Below are 25,614 nucleotides of genomic sequence, written 5' to 3' on the forward strand. Positions count from 1 at the left end.
CATTTTTGTACTCCTTTTAAGGGTTCTTTTTTGTACTTTATACTAAGGGTACAATTTTGCCCTTTAAAGTACAGGTTTGACGTGAAAAAGGTACAAATTACAAGGGTACAAATCAGTACCCACAGTTTAGGGTACAGAACGGTACCTTAGAGGGTACCACCCCAGTGACAAGCCATTGTACCCCTATAGGTACATTTCTGTACTTTAATTTCTGAGTGTGTACCTAATCTCTCTGTCATGCTTGTGACCTCTAGTGGTCAAAACAGAAAGGGGTGAAAGCTTATCCTCCCTCTACATCGAAACATTACTTCAGACATATAAGTCCATTTTAGTACAAAGGAAAATAGAAAAGTACAAACAACACAAAAAACAGGATCATCAGTGGAAAAAAAACATGTCAGCAATTGTTCCAATGTTTCCAAAAACAAGAAGATTATTTTTTTCAGAGTAGGCTCAGTTAGAGTCATCGTGACCACAATTAGGAAGAATACTAGTCAAAAAAAGACTTTGCTGCATAATCCATCTGGTGGGGTCCAGTGTTGTTATAGTTTGAAGTTGGAATATGCTAAGACATGAAACAAGGTGTGAAAAAAGTATTTTAGTTAACCGAAATCTGAAGCTACTTTTCACTGTTCCCTCGTCACAAAGAGTCACCACAGTTTTTGTTTTTACACACGGTGGGTTAACTTTGTTAACTAATATTCTCAGACTCTACTTTCCCATGAATTAGTGAGGTATTATATAATAACTTTACATTTTATTACTATTGTTGGAGGAATGAAACATATGTTTGAGATATTTTTACACCTACAACTGTATGTTTTCCACCATACACTGCTCTTTAAATCAGATTTCCTTCAGTGAAATAAGAACACTCACAAATTTCCCACACAAAAACATTTTATTTTATAAATCAGTGAAAACTTTAAGGACAAACATCATAAACAAAACTGTTTCATGACCATATCACAACTCATCATTTTCATAAGTGTAGTAAGGAAGTAGGTTAATTCAGGGGGATCATGTAGGTCAACCCTAAGCTTGCTCCGTGCCTTGCATCTGAACATCTCCAATCTGAAAGAAAGATGTTTTTTATATATTATTACAAGCAAAGTGCTGATGTTTAAACAGCAAATCAGGAAAACCAATAATTCACAATAAAAAAGAATTAAAATAAGAGGAAATCACCTGAACGTGAGCAGGCGCACTGAGCACGTATGTAACAGCATTGGCAACATCTATTGCTTCCAGAGGCTGTCAGAGAAGTGGAACATGATTAACAGCTTTAAAAATATTTTTTATTTTGGGCCTTTTCTTCTTTATTTTTATAGATCAGTAGAGTAGACAGAAACGCAGGGAATGAATCACATGCAGAAAGTGGCCAGGCCAGATCACACCTGAGCGCCTATAGTGGCCTTTTGGCATATGGGTCGCCTGCTTGACCCAGTGAGCTAGACTGGCATCCAAATGAAATACATTTTATCTGAGTTATTGTATTAGCAGTGCATGAAGAGTAGGAATAATAATTTTACCTTATATGCAGAATATGCACCAGATGCTTTATCAGGACTGCTGCTGTAGAGCCGGAAAGCAAATTCTGTCTCCACTAAACCAGGAGATATACACTGCAAAAAAGAGCTGATATTGAGGGATCTTCACAAACTACTACGTGTGTATCTGAAAACTGTAATATTGGTGTTTCAGACACTTTTAGATTGGCTGCAGCCTTACTGTGGCTCGGATATGGCTGTTTTCTGCACGCAGCTCCTGCCTCAGGCCCTCCGTCAGGGCGGTTACAGCATACTTTGTGGCGGTGTAGAAATGCAGAACAGCTTTGGGAACTACACGATGTCCGCACATGCTGCAACAGATTTATGAGGCATTAACCAGGCGAGCATTAAGCAACATTTATTTTGTGTTATTTTTTAAGTAATTTCTCACTGATGTAAGACACTCTGCTGCCCACAAAACTGTATATAGGGTTGCAGCAGTTATTTTATCCTGATGTTTTGCAGCTTCTCTTTGACTTTGTTAATTTGTTAAATGGACCCACAACCATTCATGGCTGACTCGTCCTATCAGAAGTTTCTTCCTGTGAAAAGGAAGTTTTTCTTTCCTACTGTCGCCAAAGTATTTACTCACAGGAGGTTGTCTGATTGCCAGGGTTTTTGTGTATTATTGTAGAATCTTTACCTTACAGTATTAAGCGCCTTGAATTGACTGTTGTCGTGATTTGGTGCTATATAAATATAATTAAAATGAATTGAAATATTCAGTTACTAGACTGATGGATGCCAGTGGGCCCCTTAAGCTAAGGCCCAGTCACTAGGCACTCTCCTTCTGTAAAATGAGACTTTGTGGTAAAATACAGATAATGGTAATAACAATATTACAAGTTTGTGAAAAATTGCACACCTGTTTATGTTTATGATGTGGCCATCGTCAACATTTCTCTCTTTCATTGACTGATAAGCTTCACGTGTGCAGATACTCAGAGCAAGAACGTTCACCTGTAAGAAACCAAGAAAATAAATAAAATGTAAAGAAAATATCTGGAATCAACAAATGTGAATTACTTTTTACAATGCAATGATCTGCAATGCGAAAAGTTCTTCCAGATCAAAACAAGTATTTTATTTCTACAATAACTCAGAGCTCTTACATCCATCATGTTCTTCCAGCCGCTGGTTTTGCCATTTAGCAGCAGGTCTGGATGAGCCAAGCCAGCGTTGTTGATGCACACGTCCACACCTTTGTGCTGCTCTTTGATCGCTGCAAACATGGCCAGAATCTCCTCCTCTTTGCTCAAGTCACACTTGAAAGGAACCAAAACACCAGGGTGGCCGGCGCTCTGACACTCTGCTGCCAGTTTCTGAAACCAGAATAGAAAAAGATGACAGACTTCAGAATCCCATTTGTGTTTTTAAAGTGTACGAATCTACTATTCAAACATGTAGATTAAGTTACTGTAAATACATTGATTTGAGTTTTCAGTTTGCATATCAAAGCTCAGTGACCCACAAGCAGTAGTTTGCCTGTGTTTGGATGTTCTGCCCGTTTTTGAGTTTTGCTTATTTCACTGACCTAATAATCATTTTGTAACAGCAGGCACATGATGATGTGATGATGCCTGCAAAAGCCTTTTCTCTGGTTTTGTCTTGAGGTGTGATTCAAACAATTCATGCATTTCATCAAGGAAATAAAAAAAACTTCAGAAAGTCAAGTTCTTCATTTACTATATGCTAAATAGATGGTTGTAGCTAATCTTTGAAAACATCATTTTCTATCAAAGCTAAAACAAAAAACAAAACAAAAAAAACCCCTCAGTGAGTACCAAATCGAAAATGCTGACTTGTGTGTTAGGATGGTCTGCCAGCTTAGAGCTAGGCAATTCAAGAAAAAGAGGACAAAAAGGCGAATTTCATTGTTGTGTTTAACATTTTGATTTAGGAAAACTACAATTCAGATGAAAGTCACGTGTCCAACTTCCTACTTTCTGTGCCATATTAAACTTAACGTTCCGTGCAGTGGCTGTTAACAAAACACTTGTGCGGTTAAATAATAATGTAATATATTAGTGTGCTGTAACTACATGCTTTCGTCAGTTTATAATAGTTTAATGCTTCCTGCTCGCCCAGCCTGTCTTTTGTAAGTCTGAAAGCTATATTTATTTATTTATTTATTTATTTATTTATTTATTTATTTGCATTACGGCAACTTTAACATCAAAATTTACTCCGTGCTAGCTAGTTTACATTAAATTACTCTCTGCGGGATCTGAGTTTCCACTTCAGAACAAACCTGGATTTTTCCTATGTCCCTGGCGCAGCCCATTACTTTCATACCGAGCCGGACCAGTTCCACGGCTATAGTCGCCCCAATCCCGACCGAGGCTCCGGTCACCAGAGCCACTCTGCCCCGCCAGCGCTCCATCACAGCCCGGTAATCTGCTACACGGACGGAAGCACCTCAAGTATGATGCCAGGGACGTTAAGTCTGAAGAAAACGGACTCCGGAGCTCCAACTGTCTTGTGATCGTGAACACGCGATGCTTTTAAACACATCATATGCTTGTGTGCTGCGTTCAAGTCATCAGCAAACTGTTGGAAAACAGTTGAATCGGTTCTTTTGTTTATTCAAGTAAAAACTATACTATGATATGTTTACTTGCATTCATGAAAATAAAACCTAATTCTATCGCATTTTATGGAGACATATATATATATAAACACCCAGCACGCCCCTGCGGGCGGTTTATCCTTCAAGCTCGGGTCCTCTACCAGAGGCCTGGGAGCTTGAGGGTCCTGCGCAGTATCTTAGCTGTTCCCAGGACTGCGCTCTTCTGGACAGAGATCTCCGATGTTGTTCCCGGGATCTGCTGGAGCCACTCGCCTAGCTTGGGAGTCACCGCACCTAGTGCTCCGATTACCACGGGGACCACCGTTACCTTCACCCTCCACATCCTCTCGAGCTCTTCTCTGAGCCCTTGGTATTTCTCCAGCTTCTCGTGTTCCTTCTTCCTGATATTGCTGTCATTCGGAACCGCTACATCGATCACTACGGCCGTCTTCTTCTGTTTGTCTACCACCACTATGTCCGGTTGGTTAGCCACCACCATTTTGTCCGTCTGTATCTGGAAGTCCCACAGGATCTTAGCTCGGTCATTCTCCACCACCCTTGGGGGCATCTCCCATTTTGACCTCGGGACTTCCAGGTTATACTCGGCACAGATGTTCCTGTACACTATGCCGGCCACTTGGTTATGGCGTTCCATGTATGCCTTGCCTGCTAGCATCTTGCACCCTGCTGTTATGTGCTGGATTGTTTCTGGGGCATCTTTACACAGCCTGCACCTGGGGTCTTGCCTGGTGTGATAGACCCCAGCCTCTATGGATCTTGTACTCAGAGCTTGTTCTTGTGCTGCCATGATTAGTGCCTCTGTGCTGTCTTTCAGTCCAGCTTTGTCCAGCCACTGGTAGGATTTCTGGATATCAGCCACCTCCTCTATCTGCCGGTGGTACATACCGTGCAGGGGCCTGTCCTTCCATGATGGTTCCTCGTCTCCCTCCTCTTTCTTGGGTTTCTGCTGCCTGAGGTATTCACTGAGCACTCGGTCAGTTGGGGCCATTTTCCCAATGTATTCTTGGATGTTCCTTGTCTCATCCTGGACTGTGGTGCTGACACTCACCAGTCCCCGGCCCCCTTCCTTCCGCTTAGCGTACAGCCTCAGGGTGCTGGACTTGGGGTGAAACCCTCCATGCATGGTCAGGAGCTTTCTTGTCTTTATGTCAGTGGCTTCTATCTCCTCCTTTGGCCAGCCTATTACCCCAGCAGGGTACCTGATCACGGGCAGGGCGTACGTGTTGATGGCCCGGATCTTGTTCTTACCATTCAGCTGACTCCTCAGGACTTGCCTGACCCTCTGCAGGTACTTGGTGGTTGCAGCCTTTCTAGCGGCCTCTTCATGGTTCCCATTTGCCTGCGGGATCCCCAGGTACTTGTAACTGTCCTCTATGTCTGCAATGTTGCCTTCTGGTAGTTCAATCCCCTCAGTTCTGACTACCTTCCCTCTCTTTGTTACCATCCGACTACACTTCTCCAGTCCGAACGACATTCCAATGTCATTGCTGTATAGCCTGGTAGTGTGGATCAGTGAATCGATGTCTCGTTCACTCTTGGCATACAGCTTGATGTCATCCATGTACAGGAGGTGGCTGACAACTGCTCCGTTCCGTAGTCGGTATCCGTAGCCAGTCTTGTTAATGATCTCACTGAGGGGGTTCAGGCCTATGCAGAACAGCAGTGGGGACAGAGCATCTCCTTGGTAGATCCCGCACTTGATGGTAACTTGTGCTATGGGCTTGGAGTTGGCCTCTAGTGTTGTACGCCACATCCCCATTGAGTTCCTGATGAAGGCTCTTAGGGTCCCATTGATCTTGTACAATTCTAGGCATTCCAGTATCCAGCTGTGGGGCATTGAGTCATAGGCCTTCTTGTAATCAATCCAGGCAGTGCACAGGTTGGTCAGTCTGGTCTTGCAGTCTCGGCTGATTGTTCTGTCTACCAGTAGCTGGTGTTTTGCACCTCTGGTATTCTTGCCAATTCCTTTCTGTGTCCCGCTCATGTATTGACCCATGTGCCTGTTCATCTTAGCCGATATGATGCCTGACAGGAGCTTCCATGTAGTACTGAGGCAGGTTATTGGTCGGTAGTTGGAGGGGACCGGTCCCTTCTTGGGGTCCTTGGGGATCAGGACCGTCCGGCCTTCAGTTAGCCATTCTGGGTGTCTTTCGTTAACTAGCAGCTGGTTCATTTGTGCTGCCAGACGCTCGTGGAGTGCAGTCAGCTTCTTCAGCCAGTAGGCGTGAACCATGTCGGGCCCTGGTGCTGTCCAACTCTTCATACTGGAGACCCTTTCTTGGATATCTGCCACTGTGATGGTTACTGGACCCTGTTCAGGGAGGTCGCTGTGGTCTGCCCTCAGATCCTCTAGCCACTGAGCATTGCCGTTATGGGTTGCATCCCTCTCCCATATGCTCTTCCAGTATTGCTCCGTCTCCAGCCTTGGTGGTGCTGTTCTCTTATTGTTCCCTTGCCACTGAGAGTACACCTTTGCTGGTTCTGTGGAGAACAGCTGGTTTATTCTCCTGCCTTCTATCTCTCTGGTGTACCTCCTCAAGCGGCTGGCCAAGGCTGTGAGTCTTTGCTTGGCAGTTTCCAAGGCCTCAGGTATGGACAGCTTGCTGTATTTCTTAGGCACCTTATTTGTCGCACCTTTCTGCAACTCCGTTAGTTGGCTAACCTCCCTCCGTGCTACTTTGATCTTGCCCTCTAGCCTCCTTCTCCATGGAGGGTACTGCCCCTTGTGGCTGTTCAACTTGTAGCCAAGCATCTCACTGATCACTGCTGCCGTATTGTAGATCAGCTTGTTAGTGTCGGTAATCGTGGTTGTAGGTATTGCCCGTAGTGCTGCATTAACATCATCTAGCAGACCTTCTGAGGGTACTTCACGTAATCTTGGTAACCGGCTACGGGGGATCCAGGTTTCAAGCTTGGCCATGATCCTATTTTTCAGGTCAGTTCCTCTCGCACTCAACGATCCTTCTCCTATCGCACTTGGGGCTATGTACCCAATCTCGGGTGGGGGTGATGATATCTCCCCCCTGACCTGGCGTCCTGACTCCTCCTTGCCGTAGCATTTGTGTTGTACCTCGTCAATCTCTAGCTGTGAGAGCAGTCCCTTCTTTCGAATGTTGGAACACTGAGCTACTAGTTGTTTCGCCGTCATTGTGGATGTTGGGTATCGAAGAATCCATAGGTCCCTCATCCTATTCATGTAGCCCCTTCCGCCGGGGTTACTTGCGTAGTAGCATTCCAACAACGCCCTGTTTTCGTCCCTTGCCCACCGATGCCTTCTTGTTCCAGTAGCCCACTTTTCGTCAGGGTGCCCTGGTTCCTCAACACCTGACGCGGACCTTGTTGATCCGGGCGACGTCCGAGCCGGCATGCCTTCATATTTATCTGTCTCGCTCATGTCTGCGGTAGGCTTGCTTAGCATAGGGGGTCTAGCCTTAGGACCCTTACTGGATACAGACGCCCCAGGCAGGAATCGAACTTGCGATCCTCTGTTCCAAAGGCGTGTAGTTTAACCACTACGCTATCCAGCTGCTATATATATATATATATATATATATATATATATATATGTCTGAACTCTCTGCACACACAGAATGAGTTAGACCTGTTTATTCTTTAAAGTTATGATTCATACACAAGGAATAGACGGGCAAGGACTTAAATATTAAATTGAATGATTTTGTACGGTGTAGAAGCAAATTCATATTTCATTTGATTTACAGAGATGTGTTTATGATGTTTACAGATGTAATTATGTACACATTTCCATTTATATTTAATATTTACATGTTTTGGTATTTACACGATTACATGCTTATAATGTTTACATATTCACTTTCAAAACAGAGTCTTGAATCTAGCTAGTTGGTTTTCCCATATTTATCCATGATGATGATCAGGTTGGACCCCTCCCCCTCGCCGGCATTCAGCAGGCAATGGCGGCAACTCCAAGTTTAGCTTCTATTTTCAAACTCCATATCCAATCAGACCCACCTCGATTTCCACAGTGTCCGCTCTTGGGCTCTTCTGTCCAGTTCCAAGCTCTGCAGAGCCCCAACTCATGGCCTCTCATATCTGGAGCCCCCTCCTTTCAGTACTCAGCACATCTCTCCAAATATCTTGGCTCCCCTGGTTCTGTACAGGCCTCCTTAATTAACAAACTCCACACCATAACTGCTAATTGACCCAGGGCAACCCATACCAACAGGACTCAAGTCAATCAGACAATCTGGTTAGGGAAACATGATTAGTCAGAATATTCTCCCAAAAACATGAAATAAATAAAACAGTAAGAATTTACACCACAAAACAAAACTTTAACAAAACTGAAACCAAACCCATGCAACACAATCATTTAAAACACAATAAAAAAATTATTAAAAACATGCAAATCGCAGCATATTAACGATCTGCCTTATAACTGAAAATCAAGGGTGGATGTAGAGAAAGACCCCTGTGGAAGCCAAAATCAGGGAAGGACGTTAATTGGTTAACTGATGTGCAGAAGGACATCATGAGAGACGGAGCTTGGATGAATGAGAGGTCAACAAGGTGTCTCTAACGGAGGTTCAAAAAACAGTCAAATGGACCACTGAAGAGCTGAAGTGATGTTCATGGGGAAGAAATGTTTATTTTTATCTGCATCATTATGGTGAAGATTGAAATCTTAATGCTAAATGAATTTTAAAATACATATGAAACCCTTACTGTACCCCAGAGATCTCTGTGAATTCATCAGGTAAGCGTTTACTCATTTTCTAATATTTGAACTGTGCCAAATGTATTTTTAACCAATTATATTTCATATATATTGTTGAACACTCAGTACAGTGATTCATATTGTAGATGTGTAACTGTGTAACTATGAGACACTTCAAAAATGTTATTAATTGAAGTTAGGAGCTTTATTGCATTATAATTGCATTATGACACAAATCATCAGTGCATGGGTCATTTAGCAAGTTACTAAATCTCTAACAACAATATTCAAAATATGTTACTTTAGTTATTAGGATTTTATTTAGCTTTTTTGTGAAAAGCTTCACTGAGCACATCAGACATTCTGTGTATTCTGAGACATTCAATATGTTTAAGTAACTCTGTTAACTAATATTCTCAGGACTTTACTTTCCCGTGTATTAGTCAGGTATTATATATTAACTTTACATTTTAATACTATTGTTGGCAGAGTGAAATATATTTTTGAGATAATGTTAAAATGACAATTAAATGTTTTCTACCATAAACTGTTGTTTATATCAGGTCTCCTTCAGTAAAATAAGAACACTCAACAAGCCCCCCACCATCATTTTATTTTATACATCAGTGAAAATTTTCAGTACAAACATAATAAACCAAACTGTTTATAAATGTAGTAAATTAAAGTAAAGTAAAGTAAAGTAAAGTAAAGTAAAGTAAAGCAAAGTAGGTTCATTCAGGGGGAATCATGTAGGTCAAACCTAAGCTTGCTCAGTGCCTTTCATCAGAACATCTCCAATCTGAAAGAAAGATGTTCTTATATATTATTATACACAAAGTATTGACAATTAAATAGTAGATGAGGAAAAACAATAAGTCAGAATAAAAAAAGCATTAAAATTAGAGAAAGTCACCTGAACATGAGGAGGAGCTCTGAGCACGTAGGTAACAGCATTGGCAACATCTATTGCTTCCAGAGGCTGTCAGAGAAGTGAAAAATGGTTAATAGTTGTATCTGAGTAACCATATCAGCAGTACACGAACAGTACGAATAATAATGTTACCTTATATGCAGAGTATGCACCAGCTGCTTTATCTGGATTGTCTTTATAGAACCGTGATGCAAATTCAGTCTCCACTAAACCAGGAGAAATGCTCTGCAAAAAAAAAAAAAAAAGATAAGATAAGATAAGATAAGATAAGATAAGATGAGATAAAACTTTATTAATCCCTCGGGTGGGTTTCTCTGGATAATGAAGGAATTTCAAGAAGCACCTTGTGTATATTATAACAGGTAATACTGCTGTCTCAGACACTTTGTGCATGTGTTTCTTAGAAGCTGATATTGGTGTTAAAGGCAGTCTTGGAGCTGGGTGCAGTGTTTTTAAAGCCTTACTGTGGCTCGGATATGGCTCTTTTCTGCACGCAGCTCCTGCCTCAGGCCCTCCGTCAGTGCGGTTACAGCATACTTTGTGGCGGTGTAGAAATGTAGATCAGCATGGGGGATCACACTATGCCCACACAAGCTGCAACAGAAGACAGTTCAGAAGAAGTCGTAACCTGGTCAGCATTTACCAACATGCACTCATCTGTAGGTTATTCTTTTAGAGACACGATTTGGAGTTTCTCATTGGCGTTTTTTTTTTATTTCCAGAGAGAAATACCTGGTGCTGACAGGTTTAATCAGCATTGTTTGCTTTCCTTTTTTTGGCTTGAATGCAACAGATAATCATTTGCTCCTTGTTATTGGGATAGAGCCATTGCCATTGTTATTACCCTCTTCTTTGCTTTTTCTATTGTTTGCAGTGAAAACAGTCTTCTGTGTAGTGTTGACAACTTTCATGGATGCTTCCTAGACTTTCGTAGGTGAACCAGTCATTGTTAACTTATTAGAATTTATAGCACCACTTTGGTTGCCAGGTCACTCTGATAAAAAGGGACTTCATGGTAAAATAAACATAATGATGCTAATACTGGAGGTTGCTATGTACCATGGCACAGATAGGGAGCATTGGCGTGTTTGGGTTGAATGTAAGGGAAAGTCCTGCCCTCCAGCTTTAACAAAAGGTCCACTGTGAGGTCCATTGTGTAGTGTTGTCATAATCAGAGACTGACTGTTTAATAAAGATTATAAGATATAGCCTTTGTTTAATAATTAAACCAATTTCACAAGCATACCCGTCACAAAGCATTATTAAATAAAACTGCACCTGTTGATGTTTATGATGTGCCCATCGTCCACGTTTCTCTCTTTCATTGACTGATAAGCTTCACGCGTGCAGATGCTCAGTGCAAGAACGTTCACCTGTAAGAGAAATAAACAACAAAGAAAATGTATCTGGAATCAACACCTCCAAATGGCACATCTACTTATTGCATCTCACACACAGTGGGTACAAAAATGCATTAAGACCACTGATCGGTGACCACACACATCATGTTGTTACATTTTAATGGCCTGTTGGGAAAACCTTCATGTGAATCTTACATTCAATTCAATTTTATTTATATAGCACCAAATCACAACAGCAGTTGCCTCGAGGCGCTTTATATTGTACAGTAGATCGTACAAGAATAGATACAGAGAAAAACCCACAGAAATCACACACTACAACATTCGTAGACCAAACCAAGAAGTGAGCTCTTACATCCATCATGTTCTTCCAGCTGCTGGTTTTGCCACTTAGCAGAGGTTCTGGATGAGATAAGCCAGCGTTGTTGATGCACACGTCCACACCTTTGTGCTGCTCTTTGATCGCTGCAAACATGGCCAGAATCTCCTCCTCTTTGGTCAAATCGCACTTGAAAGGAAACAAAACACCAGGATGACCGGCACTCTGACACTCTGCTGCCAGTTTCTGAAACCAAGAAGAAAAAGATGACAGACTTTAGAATCCATTATGTGTTTTTAAAGTGTATGAATTTGCCATTCAAATGTTATTTTGCCACAGTCCTAGGTCTGTGACCCAGTGTTTTGGTTTAAGTTTTATTCCTTGAATTATTGTTCTCTGTTATATTATGTTTATAGTTCATGGTTTCTGTTCTTGTTCTGTGCCTCATGTTTGCTTGTCTCTGTGTGAAGCCCGTGTTTTTGAGCCGGTTCAGTCGGTGTATTTCCTGTTTTACTTTGCTAGTCTTCAGTCTGTGTGCGTCGGGTTCTGTTTTGCTGTCCTGTTTCACTGTGTTTCCCAGGTGTTTGCTCTTTGCCTTTTGCCTTTGCTGTAAAGTTACTGCAAATATGTAGATTGGAGTTTTCATTCTGGATATCAGAACTCAATAACTAACAGTGCATTTTCTTTTTAGCGTATCATCTGACTCTAGCATATTCTTCTGTCATGCCAATTAACCTTCACTACATCCATGAATCTTCTCTGTGGTCTTCTTCTTTACTTTCTGCCTGGAACTCTATATTCCATATCCTTTGTCCTATATATCCACTATCCTTCCTCTGCACATTTCCATACCCTCTCAGCCTTGCATCTCTAACTTTGTCTCCAAACAGTTCAATGTGAGTTGTTCTTCTGATATTCGCATTTCTTCCTTCTCCGTCATATCAGTCAGCTGCCTCCCTTTACTAGTCACAGTTCCATCATTTAAAATCCTTATTCTCACTTCAAAAAGAATCTTAGCAGCTTGTCTGTGTTTAGGTGTTCTACTACCTTGTGTGTGTTGTCTGGACCTTCCCAGTGTGAACATCTCACAATGGGCATATTTCATTGGCCTAATAATCACTATATTATGGAGGAGTGTGATTATATGATGATACCTACAAAAACATTTTTATCTTGCTGTGAACTGAACATTCGGTACACTTTACACAAGAAAATCAAAAGAACTGTACAAAGGCAAATCAATGAGAGTAATGAGAGTAAAAAAAAAAATACAGCCGGAAACATATGTTTCCGGCTTTTTTCTTGTATTTTTTCTTTCTTTCTTTTGCGTAAGTTGTTAACAATAGAGTCACAGAGTTTGATTTACAGAGCTATAATACAGGGTGTGCTGGCTGCTGGCCAGCCTCTCTATGTTATGTAAGTCTGACACAGCTGGAAATGTTATGCAAAACCGTAACTTTAACATCACAATTTACTTCTCTGCTCGAGTCACTCATATACACAAATACCCGGTATGCCAGATAAGAGCATACCGGGTATTTGCCGACGCAGTCCAGCCCTGTATAGAGGTTAAATTACTCTATGCGTAAACTGAGTTTTCACTTCAAAACAAACCTGGATTTTTCCGACGTCCCTGGCGCAGCCCATTACTTTCATTCCGAGCCGGACCAGCTCTACTGCCACAGCCGCTCCAATCCCAGCCGAGGCTCCGGTCACCAGAGCCACTCTGCCCCTCCAGCGCTCCATCACAGCCCGGACACCGGTAACCTACTACACGCACGAAAAGCACCACAAGTATGAAGAATCTGCCGCAGAATGACCCCGGAGCGTCAGCTGTAATGCATCGATGAGGAGTCGATGTACTGTATACACACGACCAAGGTTGTCCGTTCTGTGTGCTGCGTTAAAGTCATGTTCACACTGTAGGAGAAAAAAGTTTTCTGTAGTGATAAAATGCAACATGTAACAAATGTAACAAAAATATTAAATTAAATTAAACTATTTCTGTCTGTTTCGGCTCTTCCTGCACATATTTGCATAGGTAAATGCCACTTTGAAATCCACAGAACAGTTCGTAGCTGTTGCTTCACTTTCATTTGCAATGTACACTAGTCTCTATTTATTTATTTTTGTCATGGTTTCCCTTGGCCCAGTATATTTCTCTCTTAAAAATCAGACACCGACGTGGCACTTAGAGCATGCTGAGATTAAATCTATACATCTACAGAGATGCAGCGTAACAACAGTTTAAGTTTAATATTTAAGAGACAAAAAAGACCTCTAAAGTCATTATTTTGTTTCTTTTTAAATCAAATTTGTTAACCTGGATGGTTCCTACTAATAACTGTCCAGCATTCTAAGAAGGGTTTTCCTGTCACAGAAGGTTCAAGAGCAGAGAAGCAAACAGATTAAAAAACGACTGAAACCAAACTCTTTATTCCACAGATGAAATATTTCCAAGCACAATGAACAGACGCAAACACACCAGAGTCCTGAGATAAGATAAGATAAGATAAGATAACCTTTATTAGTCCCACACGTGGGAAATTTGTTTTGTCACAGCAGGAAGTGGACAGTGCAAAAGTTATGAGGCAAAAATTAGAATACAATAAGAATAAATACAGTACACAACTGTACAGAATAGAATAAAATAAAATACTATATACAGTAGAATAAAATAAAATAAATATACAATAAGATAAAAATAGAATACAAATACAAATTCTATATACAACTGAGTAAAAATACAACGATGACAGAAAGGATTATTGCACTTAGTATTATTGCATATGTATGGATGTGTGTGCTTGATCAGTTAAAGTCTTTATTATGGAGTCTGACAGCAGTGGGGAGGAAAGACCTGCGAAATCTCTCCGTCCCACACCGTGGGTGCCGCAGTCTCCCACTGAAGGAGCTGCTCAGTGCTGTCACAGTCTGCTGCATGGGGTGGGAGATGTTGTCCAACAGGGATGACAGCTTAGCCGCCGTTCTCCTGTCACTCACCACCTCCACTGGGTCCAGAGGGCATCCTAGAACAGAGCTGGCCCTTCGGATCACCCTGTTCAGTCTGTTCCTGTCCCCAGCAGAGATGCTGCCGCCCCAGCAGACCACACCATAAAAGATAGCAGAAGCCACCACAGAGTCATAGAAGGTCTTCAGGAGTGGGCCCTCCCACTCCTGAGTGAGGCCTGCGCTTGAGCAGGTCATGTTGATGATAAGTAATAAATGGGTATAAAATCCTATTGGTCGGTTCCTTCTTGGAAAACATTCCATTTCCAACATTTCTTGGAAAAGCACTCAGAAGTCACAGTATTTATTATATTTGTTTTTAAAGCAGTGTAGTATAAAAGGTTGATTCTTAGTTCAAACATTTTCCCTTGATTTTTTTCCTTCTGGCTGCAATGAATTTTTAAAACAATCTTATTATTTTTTAGGTCTTAATATATGATCCTAAAAAAGCAGAGCATTCCGTGTGTCACGGCCCGAGGCCTCTCATCAGAAGGGTGAAAGGTACCCTTCCAACGTGTTTAAAACAGGGCACCTACTTTTATTTGTAGACCTTATATGAACTCTGGGCTATGTTGTGGGATTGTCTTTATTATGTAGTTTAGATTAAGATGGTTTAAAGTTACTTGCTATGTGGTTTACAAACATTATGGGTTCTTTATGGGCATTTGAGTATTCAACTACTTTTGTTTGTATTTAGAAGTGATGGGCCATTGGACTCTAACTGCCAGTTACCTCTATCTGAATTCTGTACATCATTAATACACGTTCAATTCCTTTTCTCGTAATTTTTTTTTATAACTAACGTATTAGTAATTAGACTCTGCAACCATGTTCTACCGTTTTGTGCTAGTCCTGGTCGTTTTTCTCAGTTTATTTCTACTTTTTTCACCCGTGTCTGGGGACCCAGAGCAGAGATCCTTTGTTTACAGTAAGGATCAGCTGTTAGCGCTGAGTCCTGCAGCGGTACTGCCGGCGGACAGACCCGATATTCCCAGCGAGCTGAGGAGGAAAAGACGGGGGTGTCGTGCTGGGAAGGAGCGCCGTCGCCCGAGAAGGAGACGTTATCGACCATCTCTTCCTTCTGTAATTATTGGAAACGTAAGATCTTTGCCCAATAAGATGGATGAGCTCATGTCGCTAACCTGGTCACAGAGGGAGTACCGGCAATGTAGCATCATGATGCTAACGGAGTCGTGGCTAACATCGCTAACTCCGGACACAAGCGTGACACTAACGGGATTCCAGCTGCTGCGAGCGGACAGGACCAGAGACAGCGGTAAGAGGAAAGGAGGGGGACTGGCAGTTTTTGTGAACGACAGATGGTGTAACCCTGGGCACATCACTGTAAAAGAGCAACTCTGCAGCAGAGACATTGAGCTGTTAGCCGTTAGCATGCGTCCGTACTACCTGCCCCGGGTGTTCTCGCATGTTATCGCGATAACAGCGTATGTCCCCCCCTCGGCCAACGCGGATGCAGCCTGTGACTCTCTCCACTCTGTGGTCAGCAGACTGCAAACACAATCACCGAGAGCCCTTCTCATAATATCAGGGGACTTCAATCATGCCTCACTGGACTCCACACTGCCCACCTTCACCCAGTATGTGACCTGCCCAACCAGAGTCAATAAAACACTGGACTTACTGTATGCCAATGCAGAAGAGGCATACAGTTCATCACCTCTCCCTCCCCTGGGCAGATCTGATCACAACCTGGTGCACCTTGTCCCTGTGTATGAGCCCTTAGTGCGCAGGGAGCCACCAGCCACCCGCACAGTACAGAGATGGTCAGAGGAGAGCGAGGAGGCTCTTAAGGATTGTTTTGAGTCGACTGTGTGGGAGGTGATTTGTGATGACCACGGTGAGGACATCGACAGCCTTACTACATGCATTACTGACTATATAAACTTCTGTGTGGATAACACTGTACCTACCAGGACTGTACGGTGTTTCTCCAACAACAAACCTTGGATTACCCCAGAAATTAAAACCGTCCTCAAGCAGAAGAGGAGGGCCTTCAAATCCAGAGACAAAGAGGAGTTGAAAAGGGTGCAGAGAGAGCTGAGGGGACTGATAAGGAATGGGAAGGAGAGCTACAGGCAGAAGATGGAGAACCAGCTTCAACAAAACAACGTTGGTGAAGTCTGGAGAGGCCTCAGAACCATCTCGGGCCACAAACAGCAGAACTCTCTGCCTGGGAGGGATGTGAGATGGGCAAATGAACTGAATCATTTCTTCAACAGATTTGACTCAGCCATGAGGCAGTCTGCAACATCGGCTGCAGACTCACTCACCCCCACTGCTGCTGTTCCACCTCAGACACTTCACACCTCCTCTATTCACCCTGCTCACTCCCCCCCACCCCCAACAACAGCATCCAATACACACTCAACACAAGGCTCCAGCCTGTCTCTCTCAACCACCCAGGTTAGGAGGGAACTGAGGAGGATTAATGGCAAGAAGGCAGCGGGTCCAGATGGCATCAGCTCGAGGGTCGTCAGGTCCTGCGCGGACCAACTGTGTGGGGTGATGGAGCACCTCTTCAACCTGAGCCTGAGGTTGGGAAGAGTCCCACAGCTCTGGAAAACCTCCTGTGTTGTACCAGTGCCAAAGACTTCACACCCCAAGGACCTCAACAGCTACAGGCCGGTGGCTCTGACATCCCACCTGATGAAGACCCTGGAGCGGTTGGTCCTGGCTCAGCTTCGGCGCCTAATAAGCTCATCACTGGACCCACTTCAGTTTGCCTACCAGCCTGGCATTGGAGCGGATGATGCCGTCATTCACCTCCTACATCGTTCCCTCGCTCACCTGGAGACCGCTGGAAGCACTGTGAGAATCATGTTCTTTGATTTCTCCAGTGCCTTCAACACCATTCTTCCCTCGGTTCTAAAGGACAAGCTGGTGAACTCTGGAGTGGACCATCACCTCACTACCTGGATCCTGGACTACCTCACCGACCGACCACAGTATGTGAGGACTCAGGGCTGTGTGTCGGACAGGGTCGTCTGCAGTACGGGGGCCCCACAGGGAACGGTTCTGGCTCCGTTCCTCTTCACCATCTACACTGCAGACTTCTCCCACAATTCCACCCAGTGCTTCCTGCAGAAGTTCTCTGATGACTCTGCAATAGTCGGCCTCATCACTGATGGGGACGACAAGGAGTACAGAGGTCTGACCCAAGACTTTGTGGACTGGTGCCAGCTGAACTACCTCCAGATCAACGCCAGTAAAACCAAGGAACTGGTGGTAGACTTCCGCAGGCACAAGCATTCTCCACTGCAACCACTGAACATCCAAGGTATGGACATTGAGGCTGTGGACAGCTACAGGTACCTTGGTGTTCATCTGAACAATAGACTGGACTGGACTCATAACTCAGACGCCCTCTACAGGAAAGGGCAGAGCAGGCTGTACCTGCTGCGGAGACTCAGGTCGTTTGGAGTGGAGGGCCCACTCCTGAAGAAATTCTATGACTCTGTGGTGGCTTCTGCTATCTTTTATGGCGTGGTCTGCTGGGGCGGCAGCATCTCTGCTGGGGACAGGAAGAGACTGAACAGGGTGATCCGAAGGGCCAGCTCTGTTCTAGGATGCCCTCTGGACCCAGTGGAGGTGATGAGTGACAGGAGAACGGCGGCTAAGCTGTCATCCCTGTTGGACAACATCTCCCACCCCATGCAGCAGACTGTGACAGCACTGAGCAGCTCCTTCAGTGGGAGACTGCGGCACCCACGGTGTGGGACGGAGAGATTTCGCAGGTCTTTCCTCCCCACTGCTGTCAGACTCCACAATAAAGACTTTAACTGATCAAGCACACACATCCATACATATGCAATAATACTAAGTGCAATAATCCTTTCTGTCATCGTTGTATTTTTACTCAGTTGTATATAGTATTTGTATTTGTATTCTATTTTTATCTTATTGTATATTTATTTTATTTTATTCTACTGTATATAGTATTTTATTTTATTCTATTCTGTACAGTTGTGTACTGTATTTATTCTTATTGTATTCTAATTTTTGCCTCATAACTTTTGCACTGTCCACTTCCTGCTGTGACAAAACAAATTTCCCACGTGTGGGACTAATAAAGGTTATCTTATCTTATCTTATTATTTAAATGATCGTTACTTATTGAACTTATGTTATTTCATCAGGGTTGTGTTTACTGCCAGATTCTTCATGTGGTCAATACTGGTTTATAAGGCATTTCTATTGCTTGGGACACCAATCTATTCTGACTTTAAGAAGAAAAGGTTTCTTCATATATAAACTGGACATGTCAGATATCAGTTATTCAGATTACTTTAGCTGACTTTAGCTGACAAAGATATAATTGATCTGCTCTTTGACACTGAAGATTAAGATTCGTATTTTCCTTTTTATTTTTTTGTAAAACAACACAGTCAGTCATGCCCATGCATACCATTTATCATGGTACTGCTAAAATAGCAGAACAGCAAAGATATTCTCTATAACACTGTTGAGACTGTGCATGTATGGGTGCAGCAACCTGAGGGAGCTGGGCTAAATCTGTCTAACCTGAATGGACAGGATTTGCTGTCTCATGCTCCCAACAGTGACAAATACACAAGCAAAAAGCAAAACTAGAGAAAAATCATCCAGGAGGGATCAGAAGAGAGCAATGGCCTCTGGTAAAACTGTTTGCAAAACCATTTCATTTACAGGGGTTGTCTTGTTGTTGCCATCTCTTCAGGGCACCATGGTTACTGTCATGTGCACAAAAGCGGATTAAATGGATTCACAACAGATTATGCTTCCTAGATGGGGTCAGTGATATGTTAAAGAAATCGCTCATTAAGGTCTAGTAGCTCACAAATGTCAGCAGAGTGTGACAGAGTATAAAAACAAATATAAAATCGAATTAATATTTAAACCACGCTGTAAAAAAGAATTACGTAGAAAAACAGAAAATGTCCTGGTAATTTTCTGTTTTGACTTCGCTGCACTCAAATGAAGTCCAGAGTCACCAGATTTCAATCCAACGGGATGTGGGAACTTAAAAGATTCACATTACGGATGTGCATCTAAAAAATCTGCAGCAACTGTGTGACCAAAATCTTAGTAGGAGTGTTTCCAGCACCTTGTTGACTCTGCCATTTAGAGTTTAAGCCGATCTGAAGGCAAAAGGGGTCCAACTTTGTAATAGCAAGCTGTATCTAATAAAGTGGCTGGTGATTGTTTTTCAGGCAACACTTTAACAAAATTTATATTTTATTACAGCAGTTAATTATGTTGATCATTTTCATGAACGAGTGTTGATGGCTTTATCTTCTCTCGTTTCATAAAGGATGCCATGGATCAAATGCCAAAGGAGGAACGCCCCTTTGAATTCAAACAGCTCTTACTGTGGCCGCCACATAGACATTTCTGTCACTTCACTCAGTTTGTGTGTTCTGGGAAATTCAATATGTTTAAATAACATAACATAACATTAACATTCTCAGGACTTTTTACATTTACTTTCACATGTATTAGTAGTATGTTATTCATTAACGGTATCCAAATATTTCAGCTATTTTTCAGCCCTTTCTGTGCCATACAATGTATAAATTTAATTTCCTTTAAATAATACATAATAATTATGTAGCTACATAATTTTCTAATAAAAAAAAATAACAGAGTGCAACAAAGTTTCCTTGAACACCATTTTATTAGATAAGTTAGTGAAATTATTCAGAACAAACATCATAAAGTTATATAAGGACCAGATCATAAACTGTCCCCTGTGTTTCAGTCATTACTCACATTACCTGTGAGATGCTACTCTGTAAGATTCCCTGAAGTACACTATCATATAATTAGCAAGAACAACATGACCTTAAGCTATAGCCCCACACACTGACACAAATCCCTAACTTACGTGGATACGCATTTCTTTTAGCGTTTAATTCTAAACGCTGAAAACCAGCTCTAACACTGTTTAAAAAAAGACTGCCACTGTGATTACACTGTAGAAACAGGTAGAGTGGGTAGAAATGGAACCTCCAACCTCATCACTGCATTTGTTAGATGTTTAAGATGAGGCTCTGGCTGCTGGGCAGGGGTTAGCATATACTCAGCTTTAATATCTCTCTGGGCTTTTAACTAGCCTTGTGTTTGCATGGTGTGTGTGCAGATATTTGCAAAGAGCTAATGTTGAGTTAGTTGTATAATGCAGTTGCTTCCATCATGGATGCAGTTTGTGCTTTTACCATTGTGCTCTTGTCAATTCATGCAAAACAAGAAATACAAGTAATGTCCTTATTTTTACTCCTCAGAAGTTGATTCCCATTTTACAATTTTCCTGCTGCTTACACACGAACTAAAATCAGCTGGTTATAGAGCAACAGCAAGACATGATTAACAGTTTTTTCTTTCTATTTGGCCATCCTCCAGATGATTGGAAGAACCTTTAAAAGGCCAGTAGTGCTATAATTGTTACAACTGTGTTGTATTACTGAAAAATGTACCGTAATCTGATTACAGCAGCATGTTACACCCAATGCTGGTCGTCAGTTTCATAAAGGAGAAGAATTGGTCTTATTAATTCAGGAGCGTCTCGTGGTGCAACTCTAAGACTTCTGCTCTGTTGCTAACATCTGAACCTCTCCAATCTGAAAGAAAAGTTATGTTAATGTTACCTTTTTATAACACCACATAATACAAGAAAACAAAAAAAGTTAAATAAGTCACAATTAAAAGAAAATGAAAACAACAGTAAATCACAAACCAGAACATGAGGAGGGGCACCGAGCACGTATATAACAGCGTTGACAACGTCTTTTGCTTCCAAAGGCTGCAAGAGAAATGAAAATATATTTTTTTTTTAATCCGAGTAATCATCTAAATAGCACATGAACTGCCGAAATAATAATCTTACCTTATATGCAGAGAAAGCTCTGGCTTTTATATCAGGATTGTTGCTATAGAGCCGCAAAGGAAATTCAGTCTTCACTAAGCTGGGAGAAATGCTCTGCAAAAGAGTAGATACTGAAAAGAACTTCAGGAAGCATTGTGCATGTGTGTCATAGAAGCTTATATTGGTGGTAAAGGCAGCCTTGGAGCTGGTTACAATGTTTTAAAGCCTTACTGTGGCTCGGATATGGGTGTTTTCTGCACGGAGCTCCTGCCTTAAGCCCTCAGTCAGAGCGGTTACAGCAAACTTGGTGGCGGTGTAGAAATGTACATCAGCATGGGGAATCACATGATGTCCACATACACTAAAACAGCAGGCAATTTGTTAGCTTTTACACAGATGGGCATTAAACAACATGTATTGATCTTTAAGTTATTCCTTTAAAGCCATGTCTGATTGATTCAAGAAAATCTGTGGCCCACCACAGAGCTGTATCAGGTCTGTAACAATCATTTTGTTTTGATGATTTGATAATGATAATTCCTGAGCTGTGCACCTTTTCCAGCGCAGACATTTTTTCTGTGTGTTCCATGTGGGCCAAGAGGTTTTTGGATTCTCTTGGCTGTTTATTGTTCTGTTGTTGGTCCTTCAGGGTTTCATTTTCTAGCCATAATTCCTGTTTGGTTTTCTGTGATTTTATCATCAGCTTAGATTTTGCTTTCTTTCATATTTCTCAGGTATAGTTATCATTTAATAAATCAACAGATTAACTAAATCACTTTTTTCTGATTTAGCTCAGCTCTTATCCCTGACACTTTTTCTTATGGACTGTGTGCTGGCTAAGAATAAATGAGGCATCTTTGGTTCCTGCCCTCTGCCTCTCTGCATCCTGCATTTGGATGCATCTCTTCAAGATTCTAAAACCGTAACAGTAAGTTTTTCTATCATTGTTAATGTAGCAGGAATGTTGTATTATAACTATGTGTAGATGAAACCAACAGTGTATGCGACATGCGGGCTCGTCATTGTACATCAGCAAATAAAAATGCACCTGTTTATGTTTATGATGTGCCCATCGTCAACATGTCTCTCTTTCATTGACTGATATGCTTCACGCGCGCAGATACTCAATCCAAAAACGTTCACCTGCAAGAGACCGAGAAGAAGAAAAAAAACTTTACATTTAATCATTTCTTCTTGTGCACAAGTGTAAATTAACCCACAGTGTTAATTCTTACTCAGGTGCAACATTAAAAGCACTGATAGGTTACATTTATTATTTTAATGTATTGTTCTGCTGGGACACCCTTGATGTTACTTTGAAAGAAATCACAAACATCGCTGCAGACCAATCCAGGAGATAACACTGAGCTCTTACATCCATCATGTTCTTCCAGCCGCTGGTTTTGCCACTTAGCAGCGGCTCTGGGTGAGCCAAGCCGGCGTTGTTGATGCACACGTCCACGCCTCTGTGCTGCTCTTTGATCGCTGCAAACATGGACAGAATCTCCTCTTCGTTGGTCAAATCACACTTGAAAGGCACCAGAACACCAGAGTGGCCGGCACTCTGACACTCTGCTGCCAGTTTCTGAAACCAAGCAGGAAACAAAAACAGACTTCAGAATCCCATGTGTGTTTAATGTATGTAAAAATCGTTCACAATTTAGATTTATATAAACTTAGTGTAAATAAGTAGATTTAAGTTTTCACTTTGCATATCACCTCTAAGTTTACAGATTGAAGTCAACTGAAGAATCATTAACCAAAGTCTTAAAGGGAAAAAAAAGCTGCACAAATGCCGTTTTAACATAAAGCTGCCGTCATATTCTGTCTGAAAAGATGACAAACTTCAGGATTCCCTTTGTGTGTTTGCTCTGTGTTTCAATCTACCATTTAAACATTTACAGTGAGGAACATAAGTATTTGAAAACCCTGCGATTTTGCAAGTTCTCCCACTTAGAAATCATGGAGTGGTCTGATATTCACATTGTAGGTGCATTCCCTCCGTGAGATACAGCATTTAAAACACAATTCAGGAAATCACATTGTATGATTTTCAAAGAAGCAAGAATTCTGGCTCTCAAAGACCTGTTACTATGCCTTTAAAAAGTCCACGTCTACTCCACTTATTAATCTAAATTAGTAGCACCTGTCTGAGCTTTTTAAAGACACCTGTCCACCCTACAGCCAGTCAGACTCCAACTGCCTCCATGGGCAAGACCACAGAGCTGTCAAAAGAAATCAGAGATAAAATTGTGGACCTCCACAAGGCAGGAAAGGGCTACGGGGCAATTGCCAAGCAGCAATTGTTAGAAAACGGAAGAGGCTAAAGACGACTGTCTCCCTTGGACTGGGCCTCCATACAAGATCTCACTTCATGGGGTATCACTGATGATAAGAAAGGTGAGGAATCAGCCCTCAACTACACAGGAGGAGCTGGTTAATGTAATGAAGAGAGCTGGGACCACAGTTTTAGAGGTCACTGTCAGTAGAACACGTGGTCTCAAATCATGCATTGAACGGAAGGTTACCCTGCTCAAGTCATCACATGCAGGCCCGTCTGAAGTTTGACAGTGACGATCTGGATGATCCAGAGGAGGTGTGGGAGAAAGTCATGTGGTCAGATGAGACCAAAATAGAACTTTTTGGTCTAAACTTCACTTGCAGAGGAAAAAGAAGGATGAGTTGCATCCCAAGAACACCATCCCTACTGTGAAGATTTGGGGGTGGAAACATCATGCTTTTCTGCTAAGGGGACAGGATGAATGAGGTCACCATTCAGAATTCTTGCTGATTTCCAAGTGTTCAAATACTTACGTGCAGCAGTGCAATACAAATAAATTTTTGCTTGAGGCTCTTTGTGAACAGCTCACAAAGAGTATACTATACAGCAGGCACATGATTATGCAGTGATGCCTGCCAAAGACATTTTCTACATTTCTGTGGTTTTGAGGTGTGACACAAACTGTGAATTGCACAATCAACACATAGGTTTATGAGAAAAATACATCTAACTCTGCTGAAAAATGATCCTCATAGCATTAGATATCAACCAATACTTCGTGACAGAGTCACTTTACATTAAATTACTCCCCGCAGAAACTGCAAACCTGTATTTTTCCGACGTCCCTGGCGCAGCCCACCACTTTCATTCCGAGCCGTGCCAGCTCTACAGCTATAGCCGCCCCAATCCCGACCGAGGCTCCGGTCACCAAAGCCACTCTGCCCCGCCAGCGCTCCATCACAGCCCGGACGTCGGTGTTCAGACACGCACGAAAGAACAAGGAAAGAATCACAAGTATAAAGAGCGTGAGTGACGAGTGTCCTGTGATATAAAGCATTTATATAAACATCTCAAACATAACTGACACCGAGGCTGCAGCACATTGGCACAGCAGAATTCCTCCTCCTCCTGAGTGTACCCTGGTGCCACGCTACGCCCCACGCTCTAAAACAGGTTTGTGTGCTGCATTAAAATCAGGTGCAAACATAGGAAAACAGATCAATCAGCTCTGTTGTTGTAATTAAATACTTCAAGGGAATTCAGATTGCACAAACTGATCAAAAGCAAGTAAAACTCCGACTTAAATTTAAGAGTCACATCTAGCCCTTGGAGGTTCCTAAGGACATTTGTCTTTTTCATTTTTAGTTTTAAACCATCTTCACTGTGTTGAGTGGAATATAGCCAAATTTGTCAAAGAATGTTTTTTTTACTTATTTTTTTTAATTGTGGTGTCAATTCATTAAATCAGCCTAAAATGGCTAAGTTACAGCAATCCATCCACATTAGTCCCTTTGGACAAAAATGTCCACATTGAAACCCATTATAAACGCTATTTTTCACGCCAGAAAAATTACGGTCAAATCGAAAGTCAGGTCTCCAGCTTAGGTTTCGTTTTGGACTACAGGCCTTAGAGTTGTAATTTTTTTATTTGTCCACCGGGTGGCGCCCTTGCTTCACATTTGACCTCTGCTGGAAAACAGCGGGCTGCTTGGACAGACCTGCCGGAAATGAAGCCTCATCTCCGGCGTGCAGCAGCGGCTTCGCCCGCTGATCAGGCGGACCATTTTTTGGTCCCTAGGACCATGAGAGGGTGCTTTTTTTTTTTTAGTCAACAGGAAATGACGTATTTGTTGTCACGTGGTACCGGAAGTGTGCGCTGGAAAAAGGAGTCCGACGCAACATGCCCCGATCATCGTCGCGAGTTAACCCGGGAGAATGCACTCATTTCGGCCTCGACGAGCAGCATTTGCCGCCTGGAAACCATTTTCTGGTTCTGGAAAAAAAAATAAAAGGCG

At 42.2% G+C, this 25,614-nt stretch overlaps 3 protein-coding genes across 3 annotated transcripts; all 3 read right to left on the reverse strand.

Annotated features, from left to right (window-relative positions):
• Positions 1-882: 882 nt before the first annotated feature.
• LOC143412486 (dehydrogenase/reductase SDR family member 11-like) lies at positions 883-4,063 on the reverse strand. Its single transcript, XM_076873315.1, has 7 exons — positions 3,802-4,063; positions 2,663-2,872; positions 2,416-2,510; positions 1,732-1,861; positions 1,533-1,625; positions 1,189-1,254; positions 883-1,074 (listed from the first exon to the last, which is right to left on the reverse strand). Exons 1-7 carry the CDS (start codon positions 3,931-3,933, stop codon positions 1,036-1,038), a joined length of 765 nt encoding a protein of 254 aa, XP_076729430.1. The 5' UTR covers positions 3,934-4,063; the 3' UTR covers positions 883-1,035.
• A 5,369-nt stretch (positions 4,064-9,432) lies between these two features.
• Positions 9,433-13,341, reverse strand: LOC143412482 (dehydrogenase/reductase SDR family member 11-like). The gene is made up of 7 exons (XM_076873310.1): positions 13,062-13,341; positions 11,484-11,693; positions 11,046-11,140; positions 10,232-10,361; positions 9,900-9,992; positions 9,750-9,815; positions 9,433-9,635 (listed from the first exon to the last, which is right to left on the reverse strand). The coding sequence occupies exons 1-7, from the start codon at positions 13,191-13,193 to the stop codon at positions 9,597-9,599; spliced, it is 765 nt and encodes a 254-aa protein (XP_076729425.1). The 5' UTR covers positions 13,194-13,341; the 3' UTR covers positions 9,433-9,596.
• A 6,770-nt stretch (positions 13,342-20,111) lies between these two features.
• LOC143412485 (dehydrogenase/reductase SDR family member 11-like) lies at positions 20,112-24,828 on the reverse strand. The gene is made up of 7 exons (XM_076873314.1): positions 24,426-24,828; positions 22,694-22,903; positions 22,367-22,461; positions 21,550-21,679; positions 21,340-21,432; positions 21,190-21,255; positions 20,112-21,073 (listed from the first exon to the last, which is right to left on the reverse strand). Exons 1-7 carry the CDS (start codon positions 24,654-24,656, stop codon positions 21,032-21,034), a joined length of 867 nt encoding a protein of 288 aa, XP_076729429.1. The 5' UTR covers positions 24,657-24,828; the 3' UTR covers positions 20,112-21,031.
• Positions 24,829-25,614: the final 786 nt, after the last annotated feature.

This window comes from Maylandia zebra, linkage group LG14 (assembly GCF_041146795.1).
Source record: "Maylandia zebra isolate NMK-2024a linkage group LG14, Mzebra_GT3a, whole genome shotgun sequence".
NCBI lineage: Eukaryota > Metazoa > Chordata > Actinopteri > Cichliformes > Cichlidae > Maylandia > Maylandia zebra.